The sequence below is a fragment of the Amphiura filiformis genome, chromosome 14 (genome assembly GCF_039555335.1).
Source record: "Amphiura filiformis chromosome 14, Afil_fr2py, whole genome shotgun sequence".
Lineage (NCBI taxonomy): Eukaryota > Metazoa > Echinodermata > Ophiuroidea > Amphilepidida > Amphiuridae > Amphiura > Amphiura filiformis.
Genome location: NC_092641.1, coordinates 12,502,276 through 12,520,264, shown reverse-complemented (window position 1 = coordinate 12,520,264; position 17,989 = coordinate 12,502,276). Strand labels below are relative to the sequence as shown.

At 37.7% G+C, this 17,989-nt stretch overlaps 1 protein-coding gene across 1 annotated transcript; it reads right to left on the bottom strand.

Moving 5' to 3' along the window:
* Positions 1-10,125: 10,125 nt before the first annotated feature.
* LOC140168924 (acid-sensing ion channel 2-like) lies at positions 10,126-14,864 on the bottom strand. Its single transcript, XM_072192240.1, has 3 exons — positions 14,663-14,864; positions 12,648-12,739; positions 10,126-11,270 (listed from the first exon to the last, which is right to left on the bottom strand). The coding sequence occupies exons 1-3, from the start codon at positions 14,855-14,857 to the stop codon at positions 10,151-10,153; spliced, it is 1,407 nt and encodes a 468-aa protein (XP_072048341.1). The 5' UTR covers positions 14,858-14,864; the 3' UTR covers positions 10,126-10,150.
* Between the last annotated feature and the right edge of the window lie 3,125 nt (positions 14,865-17,989).

Genomic DNA, 17,989 nt, shown 5'->3' with positions numbered 1-17,989 from the left:
TTTCATCCCCAAAACAGAGAAAATTTGACATTCTCTTCATTTTATCCGTTTCTCCTCAAAAAGTCCGTTTTCTTATGCAAAAACTCATCTAGCATGTCTAGTAATTGCTAGAAATGCTAGTAATTTTGTGTGTGTGAAAACGGGTGATAAATATCAGTATTTATTGGTAAATACCACCAATGACATACTTCGAATGGAAATACTGTGAAAGATGAATTGAAAAATGTGTGCTAAATAGGTCTACATTTTATATATACTTTTAACAAAGGGGTGAATGGCAATCACATCCAATGAAAGGGAAATACTCTGAAATACTCAAGAACTTTCATGTTGAAAGATGAATTAAGATATGTGTGCTAAATAGGTCTACATGTAATTCATACTTGTAACAAAGGGCTCAATGGAAATCACATCCACCGAGTTTTACGATAATCTAACAATCTATTATCAGACGACCTTAATAATTTTTGTTGCTCAAGGGTGATCATATCCACCAAGTTTCATGACAATCCAACAATCTGTTAACCTTGATAATATGACCTTAATGGTTCTGACGCTTAACTATGACCTTGACAAGACTTTGAACATTTTAACAATTTTAACAATATATACTCAGTCGACCTTAGATTTTTGGCGCTTAATTGTGATCGCATCCACCGAATTTTCATGACAAATGAACAAATTTTTAATCTTTCCCCGAGTAGCCAGTGCTCATAAACTTTGAAAAAAAACCACCCCAGTGCATGTGGCCCGATTCAAACCGACTACCTTTGTAATACTAGAACAACGCTCTAACCAACTGAGCCGTTGGAGATGAGCGGAAGACATAACTCTATAGGTATTAAGGTGGTAGTACACCCCTTGATAAATTTGTGACTATTTTTGCATTTTTCTCAAAAAAAATTAAGACACTGGTAACAAAAGTTATGTATATTATATGGGCAAGAAATGCAGTTGCTACACTGGAATTTCAGTGACTCAAGACAAGCGGTACGTTATTTATGATAAGAAAAGAGGTACCACTAGAATGTACCTCATTTCTTAACATATATACAATAATAATGTTATTATTTTTTGAGAAAAATGCAAAATTAGTCATAAAATTTATCAGGGGGTGAAGTACCAACTTAAGGTATATATTAGGTTCGAATGATGTTCGTCGCATTCCTAGCGAAATGCATCATAGCCTGCATGAGGCTCAATCGCAAACATACACGACATAATCCGGCTGCGAAGGAGACTACGTGGGATACAGTTTGTCCACTCTGAAGTACAAAGTGACAACGCGCGCGTATACAGCGCGTTAACAGTGTGTAGTGCTGCGTATCTGCTGCAAGTATGCGTGCCTTAAAAGTCGGCACATTGTGTGCGTCCGCGTCGGTACTTTGTACTTCAGAGTTGACAAACTGTAGATAACTTTCTTATAATAAAATCCGTTTCTGAGTCTAATACGAATATTCAATCCATACCCAGCAAACACAAAACGTTTTCAACATCATTCGCAAAAGGTTATAAAAGATTGTCAGAAAACGTTCAAATGTCGGGTTATATAAAGGGTATATTAAGAGTATAAAACGTTTTCATAACCTTAAAAAACATTTTTTGATAATCTACTGCTCAGCAAACAAAAATGTTTAAATGTCGGGTTAAATAAAGGGTATAAAAACGTGTTAACAACATTCCAAAAACATTCTTGAAACCTTGATACAAAACATTCTAAACAGAATGTTATTCTGGGGTTGAAAAAATATTTTGCGAAAAACGTTTGCCCAAAATATTTTCAATAACGTTTTAAACACGTTTTCATGACCTTTATATAACCCGACATTTAAATGTTATTAAAAGGTTTTGAAAAAAACATTTTAAGAACATTTCTGTGTTTGCTGGGTTCAAATATTTTAACATAATGTTATTTAAGTATTGACACAATATTTGGCAAAAATGTTTGCGAAAATAGTTTACAATAGCATTTTTGAAAACATTTAAAAATATTGTTGTAGTGTGTTTTCAAACGTTATCATGACCTTTATATAACCCGACATTTTAATGTTATTAAAACGTTTTTACCTAAACCAAAAGCCCAAATATAACTTATTTAAAACGTTTTTAAAACGTTTTTGTGTTTGCTGGGTATTTATATCGGCTGCTCTGCTTGAAATTTACACACCCCATGTTGAAGGCTACTCGGTTATTCATTGCATAATGCTATAAGATAATCAAACATGTTTCACAGAGGCGTATAAATTTCAAATGTAGTAGCCTATTGCCGTAGAAAACAACTGCCAACTTGACTACATGCATAGGCCTACTCTTTGTCCAATTTTGTCATGGCATAGCACCTTTTCGTAGTCTCGAAATGTTGCAATTAAAAATGTTTTTTTTCAAGGTGGGGCCAAAAAAACCCTGATTCGATTAACAATCTTTACATTTATAAAACTATACTGATGTGGTCAAATTCTGATTCAGATGTGACCCAAGATACAGTACACCCAAATTAAGCGTGAATTCCGGTTTTATTTAAAACAAACTCATATTTTTACCATAAAAACCATTTTAGCCGTGTCTCAACACACGATATTCAAAATTCCCGGGCGCCAAAATTGTCTGATGCAATGACGTCCCAGTAATACAATGAAGGCTGGGGACATTTGAGCACAAATAACGATGACGTCATTGCCCTAGACACATTTGGCGAGGGCATTTTGAATATCGCGTATTGAGAGACGACTGTTTTTATCCGTTTTTATGGCCAAATGAGTTTGTTTTTAATAAAACCACGTGATTCGTGCTTGATTTTTTTCCCCTAACATATAAGGCATAATGGCGTGATTACCGGAGACTTCCTTTAAGTAGGGATGACCATCATAATTTCATGTTGCCCCTTATGCTACAAAATATTGTTTTCTGGAAAGAACTCATCAACAGAAGTATTTTGGTGGTTAAATGGTCAAAATCGGTCAAAAACTTTTCGAATTATGAATTTTCAAAGTTTCCCATTCTGACCGGTCATTGGAACGAAATAAATTGACAAAGTCTAAATATAGCAATGTGAGCAAAATTGGTATAAGCATATATTTACCTTTTTATATTTCTTTATTTTAATATATATGCAAACATGAAACAAGCATATTGTGAAAGTATCAAAGGGTTTCTTATGAAATGGCACTTTACTAGTCAATAGCATGAAGTATTTCTTCAAACCGAGGCACTGAAATCATGCTTTTAGAAAACATTTGCCAAAAATCATCCATAATGGCCAAAGTGGCACAAAATCAAAAGTCCAGGTGAACTTTTTTTCCACAACAATATACACTACACATAAGAAAAATACTAATGTACTACAAGGGATTTTCAACATAGGAATCCAAACAATCAAGTACCAACATGCACAGCTTTGTCCTGATATCACTTCTGGGGTTTTAACAAAATGTTTAACCTCTATTGTGATTGGCAGCAGCATAAGGTATCTCTTTGATAGCTGATAATGCCCAGCCATTCAGCAAGTGGCTAATAACTGACCTTGATAGGCTTGAATGAATACTGTCATGTGCTACAAAACCATCACACTCCAGGGCCTGGTCACTCTATATGCTACAGGGAGCACAGTACTTTAACAATGGAGTGAAAGACTCATTATTGATTAGGCGAGTATTTTAAAAGTACAGCTCCTGTGCGTGTATAGCAACAAGTCAGTGCAGATGGTATAAATATAAGAAAATGTTTAGGGTTGAGATCAGGTGAATAATACAACAAATGAGCATGAAACTTCATATTTATGTTCAGAAAGGTGTCTATTTAACATGATTCGAAAGGTGTTTGGAAATTCCAAAGGGAAGCTGGTGATTTAATTTTTAACTCGAGATCTACTTGTCCGTTTTTTTCCTTTTTACAGAGGGTATGATAGAGGTAATAACAACAACTCTGCCAAACTACAGCTCAGTAGGTCAAGGTGTTCACCTGATCTTATTCATCTGAATATTTTGTGCCATTCTGAGCAGTGCTGCACTGGGCGACTAGCAATTAAGCGCACTGTGGCGATGGACCAATTTTGACTCACACTTACAGAAAAACCAAATAAGTTATGATGCTGTAATTTGCAGGATAGTTACAAAACATAATTGGCATTAACATCTCCAATTTTTACAGAACAATTATGAAAAATAAAAGAATGAGCTTAATTTAGAAATGTCTGTGCAAGCAGTGCACAGTTGAGCTCCCTGCATGTCTATGGGAGTGTTCTAATCAAGTTGATGGTTCATTGGTCATCCCTACTTTAAGGTATAGGAAGTACTAAATTAAAAAATGTCAACACTAAGTTAAACACATGGACGTTCTAAATAATAAATGATAAATACCTCAAAGTCTTTTAGAATTAAAATCGTATATTGCTTGTAAGAACTAAAACACCCTGTTTATGAATTTAACATAATAGTGATGCTTAAGGGTAGACGAGGTATTGTTGATCGAAGCAGCCAGAAATCGATTTTCATTACCTTAATCAATACCATGAATACATTATTGAAAAATAACACTTTCATGTTTTGCAAAAATGCATTCTACAAATCATATACTTTGAAAACTTCCTTGATTTATTGTTGGTAATGAGTTACTTACGTTTTACAAAAGTGTTGTTGTTTCAGCCCTCTTTACAACATAACTCAAATCCACAGGACCTACAAAAGTAAACTCAACCCAGAAAGTATCGAAACGATTATAGATGGCCAGATATATCGAGGAACTGAAATATACAGCAAAAACTTATTTAATGTATATAAAGCGCAACTTTCTCCTGCGCATTTTGATACCTCTTTTGTTGTTCTACGATATCATTTGGTTGAGTTATGGGCGCTTGAGTGGCTTCAAGTCGGATTTTGAAAGTTGCACTTAGCTCCTATTCAAGCCAAATGCATTTGTCGTGTACACACCCCCCTTCCCACACACCCCACACCCCCCACACACCCCACACAATCAAGACAAAGGACACCGATGTGCTCTGTTTACTTAACCATGAACTTTACTTTATTTTACTCCTTCGACTTCCAACTTCAATACTTACTACCCTTTACTTATCTCTGACTTATCTCATGAACTCTTTCTGCTGACATCCCAATACTTGGTGTGCCCACCATCACTGTCTATCACTGCCTGGATTCGTCGTCGCATGCTCTGAACAAGATGTCCTTGGTCAATGTCTCGCCATTTCCTGAGCAGGATGCGCCGAAGGCCTTCTAAGGTGGTGTCAGGCTTGATTGTCTTGTTAGCTTTCCTCTTAAGAGTGTCACACAAGTGTTCTAGTGGATTAAGGTCAGGGCTCTTTGCAGGCCAGTCGAGAGTATCCACCCTCTCTGTTTCCAAGAACTCTCTGGTTAGGGCTGCAACACGTGGTCACAGTACAACTCATTTGGCTTGAATAGGAGCTAAGTGCAACTTTCAAAATCCGACTTGAAGCCACTCAAGCGCCCATAACTGGACTGAACGATATCGTAGAGGAACAAAGATGTATCAAAATGCGCAGGAGAAAGCTACGCTTTATATACATTAAATAAGTTTTTGCTATATATTTCAGTTCCCGATATATCTGACCATCTATAATCGGGGTTGAATTTATATCTGTGATATCTGAATTCTTCTACACACTCGCTATGAAAATGATCAATGCAATTTTTGCCACCAAAGCTCACTACCATCTGCAAGATGCTGTGAACTACCAAATCGCAACAGTTTAAAGTTCATGAACAGTGTTTTAACTTTTGTAATATAATTTTTCAAACATTGCACAAAGTTGCTTACCTGTAATTTTCGGTTGCTAAGACTACACAGCAGAATGATGCAGTTCGCTGATCGATTTGACGACTTTCAGTGATGTGCGACTTTTCTTGGTCACAATCTATACCAGTACTAACTGAATTTGCATGTTAAATATAATACCGTTTTTAAAACTTGATATCAGTAAACCAGCTGTGTGTACTTTTATAGAGTCGTAGCTAGTTACATCGAGATATTATAGCTCGATGGTTAAACACAATTACAAATGGATTTGCGTTTTAACAGAAACCTTACCCTTCTAAATAAATCCAATTAATATTTAAATTTTCAATTACATTTTACAGAGTTTATACAGAAATTATTTTTAGAAATGGTATGCAACGTCTCATTGTAACATTAGGCCATTAGGCGGAGGTGCCGTATTTAGCGTTATCTTTTGGATATCTTATATTTTATCGGGTGGAAAATAAAGAAAATAATTAAATGTCCAAAGCTAACGTTGAATACGGCGTCTATAAACCCGCACGATCCTGGTTGTGAAGGTCAATTATGGAATGTCTAGGGTGTGCGCTCGTAAAGTTGCATAGTCCCTGAATTGTTGTTAAATGATTTATGGAATGATATGGGTCATAGTGGTCAGCGACAACCTATAAAGTGTGCTGAGGCTTGTGGATCAACGTCTATGCGTTGTGCCTGTGTGTAACGCACCATAAAACATTTTTCTCAAACCGATAATGGCAACCGAAATGACAAAAAACGCAACAATGTTTTAATCTATTGAAACAATAATAAAACCGATGAATTAAACATTAACCTTTTTTTTTATCATAAAATGTATTTCTTTGTCACCATCCATATTTTATTCATAACAAGTTAAACAGAAGCATACCTAATAACATGACTGTATTATTTTATCAGATTTGTTTTTCATTTCAAATACTTGTGTTCTTATCACCTATGTTTCAACTATAATTTGTCTTTAAGAGAGCGGAGAAGCTATGGACAGTGGACCTACCATAAACGTATGCGATATTTTATTCAAGTTGTTACAAGAATTTATCATTTCTTATTTAATTGCAAAGTCAGCAAAGAAATATTCAATATCAATATTGAAAATGGATCTAAAACGGCTGCAGCGTCTCCAAAATATGACAGACAGGCTGATCTTTGCATGTGGACAAGACAGGTGCTCTGCCGATTTGTTGAATACCCTCCATTGGCTCCCGGTGAAAGAAAGAATTAATTTCAAAATCATGATGCACATTATACAACTGCATATCAAGTACTGCTATAGTGCTCCGGCATATTTGCAAGATCTTGTCACGCTTTATAATCATTCAGATTCATCTAGAAACAGTCGCAGGCTTCGCTCATCATCTGACAGAACAAGGCTCTATACAGTTTGCTCCAATAAAAGAGCCGGGTATTGCTGTTTCACCGTTTTCGGACCCCAGCTCTGGAACAAGCTCCCTGTTTATGTCAGAGAAGCGGAATCTGTGGCTGTTTTAAGCGGCTTCTGAAGACGTGCCTTTTTCCTAATGTGTAATATATTGTTGTCGTTTTTATTCTGGTATCCATAATATGTGTTTTTTAGCAAAAGCGCTGTGTTATTTGTAGAGCGCTATAGAAATGTGCTTTAATAATAATATTAATATCAATATCAATATTTCCAACTTCCGACTGATTTTGCCTGCACATCACATACTATACAGTCATGAACAAAAGTTTGGAATATTTTTATTTTTTTTTTTATTTCTGTTTTTAAGTGAAGATTTCTTACCATCAATGACCCGTTAGCCATGCAAAATGGATCACGGGTATCTGGCAAGGTCTTAGGTACCATTCCATATCACATAATACGTAATATAGGACAATGGCTTTTTTAGCGATATGATTCTTAAGGTTACATTGGCTTTTGCATTACCGTGTGAAGAAAGCAGCTTTAATTTGTTGCATCTGTCTGTTGTATATGATATTTCTGATCATGGGGTGTGAGTTGAGGAGTTGAGTGCAGACTTATACGCCCGCGTCATTGACTTACGTAACCATGGCTACAAACAGAAGGATATTGGTGTCGCTTTAGGAATTACATAAGGTGCAGTTTCTAAAATTTTGAAGAGACGTCGAGAGACCGGAACTACTACACCTAGACCAAGGTCAGGTCGGCCCCGAAAGACAACCGCCAGGGAAGACCGATCTCTCCTGAGACTTTGTCGCAATGGCCGCACGAAGCCTGGATCTCGGCTACAAACAGAATGGCTGAGGTCCATAAACGTGCCTGTTACCAGGAAACTAAAAATAGACTGGTTAGTGCAGGTTTTCGCGCAAGACGACCAATAAGAAAGCCAATACTTCTGAAAAGACATCGGCATGCGCGCTTACTTTGATCACAGAGACATAGGAATTTTACAGTAGGCCACTGGCGTAATGTGATCTTCACTGACGAGGCCCGGTTCCTCCTCTACAGACATGGTGGCCGATTCAAGGTCTGAAGACAGGTTGGTCAGGCCCTACTTGAGGATTATATCCTGCCTAGAGTCCAGGGAGATGGTGGTGGAATCACAGTATGGAGAGCCTTTCACAGTAGTTCGAAATCACACCTCTACATGCTAGAAGGACACATGAACCAGGACCAATACCTGCATGTTCTTGGTACAGTTATGCTCCCGTTTGCAAGAAGAGACTTCAGGAACAATTTCGTGATCCAAGATGACAGCACCACGGCGGACAGAGCCCTCCCTGCGAAGGAATTTCTTGAAAATGAGAATGTTGGACGCCTGGACTGGTCACCTTTGAACCCGGATATGAACACTACAAAGAACTTATGGGTAGAAGTATCCCGCAGGTTAGATAACATGGACAACCAACCAATCACCCTGCAGGAACATAGGTACGCCCTCAATGCTTGCTGGCGAGATATTCCACAAGGAACCTTGGAAAACCTGATCGAAGGAATGTCACGTCGCGTACATGACCTTGAGCTGGCAAGGGGTAGACATACCAAATATTGAGCTGTGTTTTCTCAAGCAAGAGACTTATCTGAACAAGTCATAGTGAGAGTTTAAATTTTTGTATAAACAATAAAGTTTGCTAGTGTCTTTAATCTCATTTTGTGATCCTTACATTGTAATGCGCTTCCTCAGGCAATTCTTTGTTTAATTGACAAACTGTGTGATATAAAAATCGACGGACATTTGTATCTTTCAATTAAATTCAACTAAGCACTATTTCAGAACAATAAACCTGTTCCTAATATAAACTTTTGTCCATGACTGTATATAAACCTTTCAGAGTTTAGGAACAATAACCATTCAGAGCATAAATGGTAGACATTTGCGGACAAAAGGATCTTTGGACTAAAACATTTTCGACAAATGAGCCTTTGGCATGTTTGGGGCAAAACAGTACTGAACAAAAACAATTCGGAAAAGCGCCTTGTTCCCGGAAAATTGGTAGACAACCATCTGTTTTGTTTCGTTATCAATAATAGTTTAAATATTAAATGCTTCCAACATTGACCTATTTTCTAATGTTTTTATCGAGTAACGTATGTGTTTTCCATAAATATTTTATTTTTCCCGCGGAAACAACATTAGTCACCCTTCATCCCGCGCCGCCTAGCCTATTTTGGCATCAAAATGAGACAAAAAAAGCTTTTTATTTGTGCTGAAGTAGGTCTCAATGCAACAGCTGTTCACCAAACTGAAAAAAAAAATGGAAAAGTAATTTGGGCAGTATCTCCACTCTCATAAAACAGGCAAGCTCAGTAACAGTTCAAATTTTATGTTATCCTATTTATCTATCGTATTGCATAAGATAATCATGATTAAAACACTGAATGGTTGCAATTATGGGCCATTTTGGCCAGCAGTGGGAATAGTTATTTTATCATCCACCTCTGTGATTGATCTATATCTAAAATAAGTTTTAAACCTAAATATATTGTCAGTCAGGTAGTTTTAATTAAACTGCAAAATCCATCATCAATTGACTATTTCTGTGATTCCTGTGATTGACTGAAACTGCGTCATCCCGTCGTCACTGCGCACGCTCGACCGATCAAAGGTGCGCAGTAACGATGTGCGCATTAGCGACCAGATCGTAATCGGCTGTAATTGTTAGGCTTTTACCGAAAAGTAGACCCACGTTTAGTGTGGCATATCTGATCTATTTTGTGATTGTTAAATAAAGTAGATAGATCATAGGAGTTTGAATTAATAAATTGTGATACTTCATGCGGGATGTCACAAGACAACTCTCGAAATAAAATATATTGATATTAATCCGCGATGTTATAAGGCCCGTCGATTACGAGCTGGTCAAACGATAGTTTCTGGTTCTTTGCAAAGGTTGTTTGGAATTACGGAAATAGTCAAATAGACTTTTACGCGAATGGATTTAGCTCCATTACTTTGTTGTCATTTGAACCCTTTCCCTTAAAGAAACGAAATATCTTTCTCCCAAGATACTCCAATACTTCCGCCGCTGTGATTGCACTCATTCCGAGAAACAATCCCATTTGTCCACCCAAATCAGATAGCAATGCCGAAAAACTCATGGCTTCAACCTGCTTAAACCTAGTTTCACTTAATTCATCGAAATAAACATCTAGATAGACTAAGTTTTTACGAAGATTGCGCTCTCCGCTAGTCGAAAAGCTTGAGTTGCCTTCATCATCGACAACCTCTATAAATGTCTCATAATTCTTTAGATATTCTTGCTCGAGCTGGTCGCTCGGAAAGGATGTCATTGAAAGTGATGCCGTATAAACAATTTCTGTACACTGAGTAGGGCAATTGCATGCGTCACTGCTGGCTAATAAACGGTATTCCTGGAGCGCCTTAGCCACACAATCTGTTTGTTGGTCTGGGGTGCAGGTCTCGGTGTCGCCCGTATACCCCAATGGTCTGCAGTCACAAGATCTGACGATGTGATCAAGACGACAGTCACCTAGGCAATCTTTCTTATTATAACCATCTTTTACAGATTCACATTTACCCCACGGTTTGGGCAATGATTCATACTTCTTTTTCCTCACAGCAGCGTATGTATGAAACCCAGGCGGAATGGCAAGCCCCAGCGTCTCAACAAGAGGAGGGTCATTCCAATGGTGTACAACAAATTTCAACCCTGCTTCATGATGTCCTTGTTTAAAAGTCTCTGTATACTCTTCTTGATTAATATCCATTAGAATACTCAATCCATTTTCAGCTCCGGGTAAAGTTTGCCGGAGTCGATTCTCATCTTTATCATCGATATTAAACTGGTAACAGATGCCATAATCCGGTATAAATATCGCAGTAAAATTATCCGCAGAGCAAGAGTCTTTCTTCCCTTTCCAATCACACCGTAGGAGACTGTCATTGAGGCGGAAACCGGATTGGGCTGCGAATTGCTCAAAATCAAACTCGTCATCCCATGCAGATTGATCTCCCCAGGTAGTTTCAAAACTTGCGTCGTAATAATTCAGAATATCTGCAAACCCGAGCAATCGGTCCAAATGCCTGCAAGATAACGAGTAAACGAGAAAACTAAGCAATGATTAAATCCAACGTCACGTGGGTCATCGAAAATGGATCACGTTTATAACCCAAAAATAGCAACAACAACAAAAGAAGACCCAGAATATGTCCGAACGAAATGTGTCCGAAATCGTATTTTTTTGGTATTAAATATCACAACACCTTTGGTAACAACAAAGACAGCGATTTGCTTATAAAGCCTGTTCAAAGTTGATGTTTGAGAAAACCAGGATCATGTCAATGCTTTGCAATTGTTAAGATAGAGAACAAGCGTCAAACACCCGACATCGAACTAAATTTATATACAATGCCTACTTGTTATTTAGGTCAGTATAAACATGATAAAGGCCACTATATCATAGTTAGATGTTTTTATGATCGTTTTAACGTTCCATTGTTCCGGGCTTTGTTCGTTTAATTGACGTTAGTTGCGGACAAAGGGTAACGGCAACATGCCCTCAGAACGTCCAATTATATAATGGCCCATAATAGGCAACCGTATAGTGCGTGTTGCTTCATTGCCACAGATGCAGTGGTTAATTTTCACCCATCGTCTTCATCAGCGATTGACGCCGATATAGCGAACAACTCGCAAACAAACTAAGGTGATTTAATTCATTACATGAAATGCGATATATTTTTGCAGAGCTGCTTAAATATTATTTGGGGTTTGAGGTGGCAGCAGAATAGGGGGAAAAACTGTATCGCAATTTTGCACTCTTTTTGCACTATTTTTAAAGTAGGGTGCAAGCCATATTTGTAGGCGCAAAATGAGATGCAATAGAGCGTATTTACAGGTCTGGTTCTAGTGATTTATCAAAGGTTGTTTATTACTGTGTAAGGTTGAACAATGGTCATTCTTAGTCAGTGGGAGTGGTCTAGTTCGTAGACACATAATCTGATTGGACAATCGCATGATTTTGGGTGCCGTCTATCAGGCCGTAGACGACCCCACGTCATCATGCGTGTTGATAACGCGTAACACGCTTGTAGATGTGCGCATATGTATCGCGTTGTATGCGTAGACTAGTGCGGAGTACGCGAACGCGCTGGCAGTACGCGCAACAGAATACGTTAATTCGTTCATTTTATAATAAGGGGAGTTTTTATGACGGTAACTTAACTTTTGCTTTAAAAAATAGTTTACAGTTATTAAAATAATATTTAACTGACTAAGAATGAGAATAAACGATAGGAATGTTTATTTTCACTATCCTCTACCTATGATAGACGACAGGCAGGTCCAATATTTTTATCGCCGGCATCCAATACTCAAAATATTGGACCTGCCTGTCGTCTATCACACGGTAGAGGATAGTCAAAATAAAAATTCCTATCGTTTATTCTCTAATTACTTACTTCTGATATTCTTCAGATATTCGTGAATTATAAAAGCGATTGTAGTTGCAGATTGTCACGCCTGGGAAAGTTAATTTGGATTGATGTTCAACCTGGTCGAAAGAGAAAAGACGGAGAGACAAGAAGTTGAATACAAATACACATACGAACGCACACCCCACACGGGCGATGTATAAGCCTTATACATATCCCACAGTCTGCCCCCACCATGCAAGTGTGTAACCTTTCAGAATGCAGTTATTCTTCGCCAAAATGTCTTACAATTGTTTCCAAAAAAGGTGTTCATGATGCAGTCATGTCTACAGTAGAATTCATCTCGACCTTTGCAGGACTTAACCCCATTAAAAGCTATTAAACCAAGATAACACTCATTGAAACAGCTCAACTGATTAAATCGGATCTTCTCTGGTTGTGCACAAGTGACTGTTTTCATGTGCGATATCGCAATAAAGCTGGTATTCATAGCTTCAGTTGGGTAACCGATTATAAAGGAAACGAAAGGAAACAATGTTATGTGTGGCTTTGTTCACGAAATCAGACAATGTCGTGCTTTTTGTAAACCAGCATTCTTGAAAATGAGCAACATAATGATTTTTGACTTAACACGGTTTAGAAATAATTTCTTCATATTTTTGGTGTTATCTGTCGTTTACATGTCCTTCCTAAAACACAAAAAGTACGACCCTCTCCAAACACCTAAATTAGCTAAAAATTTAGGACATGTTACAAAACTTTATTTTCTAGAACCTATTTAGAATAATTTAAATGTAGCTTTTACCGGTTTTTTTGTGGCATCCTTCAGAAGTGAGCGGTCCGATACCAATATTTTCGGTCAAATCTCCATTCAAATAACACAGGGAGTTGGCTAGCTATGCCTTGCCCTCACTCATATTTTACAAAAGTACGACCATTTCTGAACATCTAACCTAGCTGTAATTTTAGGTCATGTTAGAGAAATATATTTGCTAGAAGTTTTGGAGAATAAATAAAATATTGGCTGGTTATTTTTCACACAGTGATGTTAACTAGGCAAGTGTCCATTCTCCCAACATACATCATTTGTAGGGTCACGCGTCAATGGTGAGAGCACTGTGTATTGTGTATAGGAAAACGGACAGTAACTGCAGTATGTACTTTTCACAGAATTTATTTTAAAACTTTTTTTAGTAAACAATACAGGAAAACTAACTAGGTAGCAACATCAAATGATAAAGGGAATCAAATAAAAATGATCTGAAACGGGATTCGAACGGGGACCTCGGGTTTGCGTGACCAGTGCTCTACCATCTGAGCTATTCAGCATTATGATGGCCGGCGATTCCAATTACAATACCTTGCTCAGGTGCTGATCAGAACCATTAAACCGTGGCATTCCGTGCCACAGTGTCATCGCCCCGATATTTTCATGGCAGAAATCACCATGATGGTAGATCGAATCCACTTGTTTCAACAGCCACGGATGGCTTTTGTTCCGACCTGTTTAATAGATTTGAGACGTATAATGGGCCGAGGGATATCCGACTATAAATAAAGGCCATTGACAATAGCTTGGTGACTGACCTCTGTAGATGTCAGTGAGCCTGGTACGTCATCTGCCTTATGCGGCCCATACACGTTCAAATTATTGATCAATATCAAAGACCCTTGATATCCACCCCTGCATCTAGGGTCCGCAATATTGATCAATAACATTGATCGCCCGTGTATGGGTTATACACGTGTATTGATCCCGGGTATTGATTTAGTCTCCCTGCTGTACAATGTAATTATTTACCAAGCGATGTCGCTGTGCGTGATGTCGTGTGGCCGAGGATCACGCCCATAATACGATACAACCCCGGAAGCGACAGCAGAGCGGATCAGTGAAGATGCGGCTTTTAAATACTTTGTAGCATTATTAAATGAACAAGGGGGAGCAAAGAAAATTGGCCAAAAATGATTTTTGTTATATTTTCCACACAATGTAAATACCTATAGATAAACTATAATCAGGATAATGAAATATGCATACACACCTCAATAAGAGTGTTGTAATCAAATTTCAGATATGCTGTAATTCGCTCTGAAAACTGCCAAATAAACAAACCAAAAGCTGCCAAGAAGATTACTGACCAAATGACCTTTAAAATAACCCCAGCAGACTGGAAAATACGAGCAAGCCCATGAAGACTGGTATTTTCCGCAAACTCTCTCTCAAGATCCAGTTTCATGTCGATATGAGGATTTTCTTGATATACGAACAAAAGTGGCATTCGTCTGTCGTTTGAATCCCCTTTCTTGGTATCATCTGGAAACGTTACGATGCCATTATAGTATAATTCCGTTTATATGTTATGTCACCGACAAAAATGTATTTTGGAGCAATAACAAATTCACTGTTCTCGCAAGATCACCATTGGGAAAAAAGTCAAATGGACATCAATGGTCTAGTACTTTTGGCGTTCTTTGATGCTCTCCCGCCAATTAAAGCATTCTAATTTGTTTCTTCCAAAATCGGCACTGATTACTTATGCGACTATTCAAAATCACATTTTAGTCATTTGATACCTCCAGGCCGCATGCAAAAGTCTTCAATAAATCTAATGTATGCTGGAAATTATAGTATACCAAATTGTCACTACATTTCGACCAATCACATTTAAGGTCTATCGATTAATGTAAGTCTACTTCTTGATATACTTCAATTTTAAATTAATCATGCATCCAAATTGCCAACATGCTTTGACATTCTTTCCAGGTTTAAATTATTTATACACTCAGAACGCTACAGACTAGCCTCTATTGTTATGCATAGTCGTGCTGGAAGTCGATCGATAGATGTTGAAATGAAAACAATTCTGAGATACACCTCTTTGCTTTGAAATTAATTTTCTAGGTCAAATAAAAACAACAACCAATAACTTCATTAGTCATGCCAATATGAGCAACATTGTGTCTGAGACATCTTCGATTTCTGCAATTGGTAGCTTCCCAGGTTTAATTCTTTATGTTGTGCAACCAAATATGTCTGATATTTTGCCTAAAAATGAGTAACTATACACGTTTTTAATCCTTGTGATAAGACGAGTAATTTGTTATATCTGTAAACAATATCGGAGCATTTTTTTACCCCTGTATGACCTTTGGTGACCTCTAGCGGTCACCAGGGGTCAAATCCAAAATGGCTCTTCGTCTTAAAATCAATATTGAACCATGTACTTCATGTGTGGAAATTTTCATGCTTCTACTAAAAAGTGCACAATGCTTTGAGTTAGCAGCTGTACTAGAATGGCTTGTTATTGTTATCATTGCTCCATTCGTGCAAAATAACGGAGCGGTAAAACAATAGCACAACGTCATAGGTGTGTATTAATGACACGTAACCATTCCAATCAATAAACTCCGTCAAACTAAAACCCATTATTAGACCTTGTTAGTCAATTTAGTGTTTGAACATTAATCACCCCATCGCTATGGGGATATTGCTCAAATAACAAAAGAAGGCCGTTGGTACTAGCAACCGAAATGAAAAATTTACTGAACAATATTTTACTCTAATGGAAGCAATAATAAAACCGAGACATTAAACATTTTTTTATCATACAATTTATTTCTTTGTGATATATTATACATGTTGTATTCATAACAAGAATTGGGTTCTTATCACATGTTTTTCTTTACGAGAGCGGAGATGACATGAACAGTGGACCTACCAGAAAAGTATGCCATTTTAAACTCAATATGCATATTAATGTCCACTTAGTGATACCAGCGACAGTGTAAAAAATTAAAATTTTGCAATAAATTGTCTAAAAGTGAAGGAAAAGTAGGTAATGGTGAATCCAACGGACGAGGACACAAAACACATCAAGGATCAATAAATGATACAAGAGGATACCTTGAATAAGAACAGCAGGAAAGAAAAAAGCAAGGTACACCAACTTGATGTGGGGAAACAAGTAAAATGCAGACTAGACAGTATGCAGGGGGACACAAACAGCAAATGTAGGCAGAAGAAGTAGGCAAAGTTCGATAGCCAAAATTTACCAGTTCCAAGGCCCACAGAAGTGCTGAACCTGCAAAAACAACAAGGATCAATGGTAATACAAAACTGCACTAGAACAAGTGATGAAAATCACTGTGCATATAAACAGACAAGCAACCAAACATCCAGAGTAGGCACAAAACAGGCAAAGTTCGATGGCCAAAAATTGCCAATTCCAGAGCCCACAAAAGTGTCAGGAAAACAGTACACTGGAAGTGATGAAAATCACTGTGTACATAGCAGTCAAACACTAAACAGACAAAAAACAACCGACGTTTCGAGCAGATAAACTGCTCTTCTTCAGGGACAGACAACAAAATATAAAGCAAACAACAAAAACTACATGCTGTAGTTTAAAAACAAATTCAAGTCAAAAATTGAAGCCAAGTTCAAATTGAAATAAGTAGCAAAAAAGACAGCAAACTCAGAGCAAAATAAGTTGTGTCTTCTCTCATTGAGAGCAAATTCACTACGGTGAAGGATATGTTATGAAACTTGTCATTAGGCATTTTTTGAATTATTGCTCAATGAAACAATATTAAAAGTACAATCAAAAATAAAAGTTAAAATAAAAGTTAAATATAGCTGTAGCTTATACACCCCTCGCATACCCTTACACACCCACCCCATCCACTGATGCACTCCCACACTTATCATTGCACCAAAACTCAACCTATTAAAATATCAATGTGACGGCATAATAAAAAGATATGACAATATGACAATATGACAGGAGAGGGAATTGCACTTGCGGATTTGAAAGTACAAATCACACCAGGTCCCTCCCATCCATTCATTCGCACAATAAAATGGTTCAACCAAATCACTAGATGAACAGGAGATTACTAAGCCCGATTCAGGAGTTCAGCCATGTATGGAACTGGGCTTTCCTTGAATCTTTTGGTTTTCCACCTGTAACTCTTGACGTTAGGGGGCTTTTTTTAGGGTCATTGAGGATGAATAGTCAGTGGCAGGGAACCGTCTGGAGAATTTTTCAGATGCATGTGCTTTGGAGACAAACTCCTTGCGAATCTGCCGTCTACGGGTGTGTAGAGGCTCAAGATCCAGAGTTGCAAGGGAGTCGGAGTAAGATCTATATTCCTTTTCAAGGAGTAGCTTACATACAACTTTCTGAATTATCTCCAAACGGTCCTCCTGGCTCTGAGCGAGACCTGCATGCCATAAGGGGGCCGCGTACTCTAACACTGGTCTCATATAACCTTTATTGATAGTGAGGATTTCACCTGCGTTGAGACCTGCTTCTTTAAGTTTACGTAACATGAACATTTTTCCATTAGCTTTGGAATGCATATTGTCT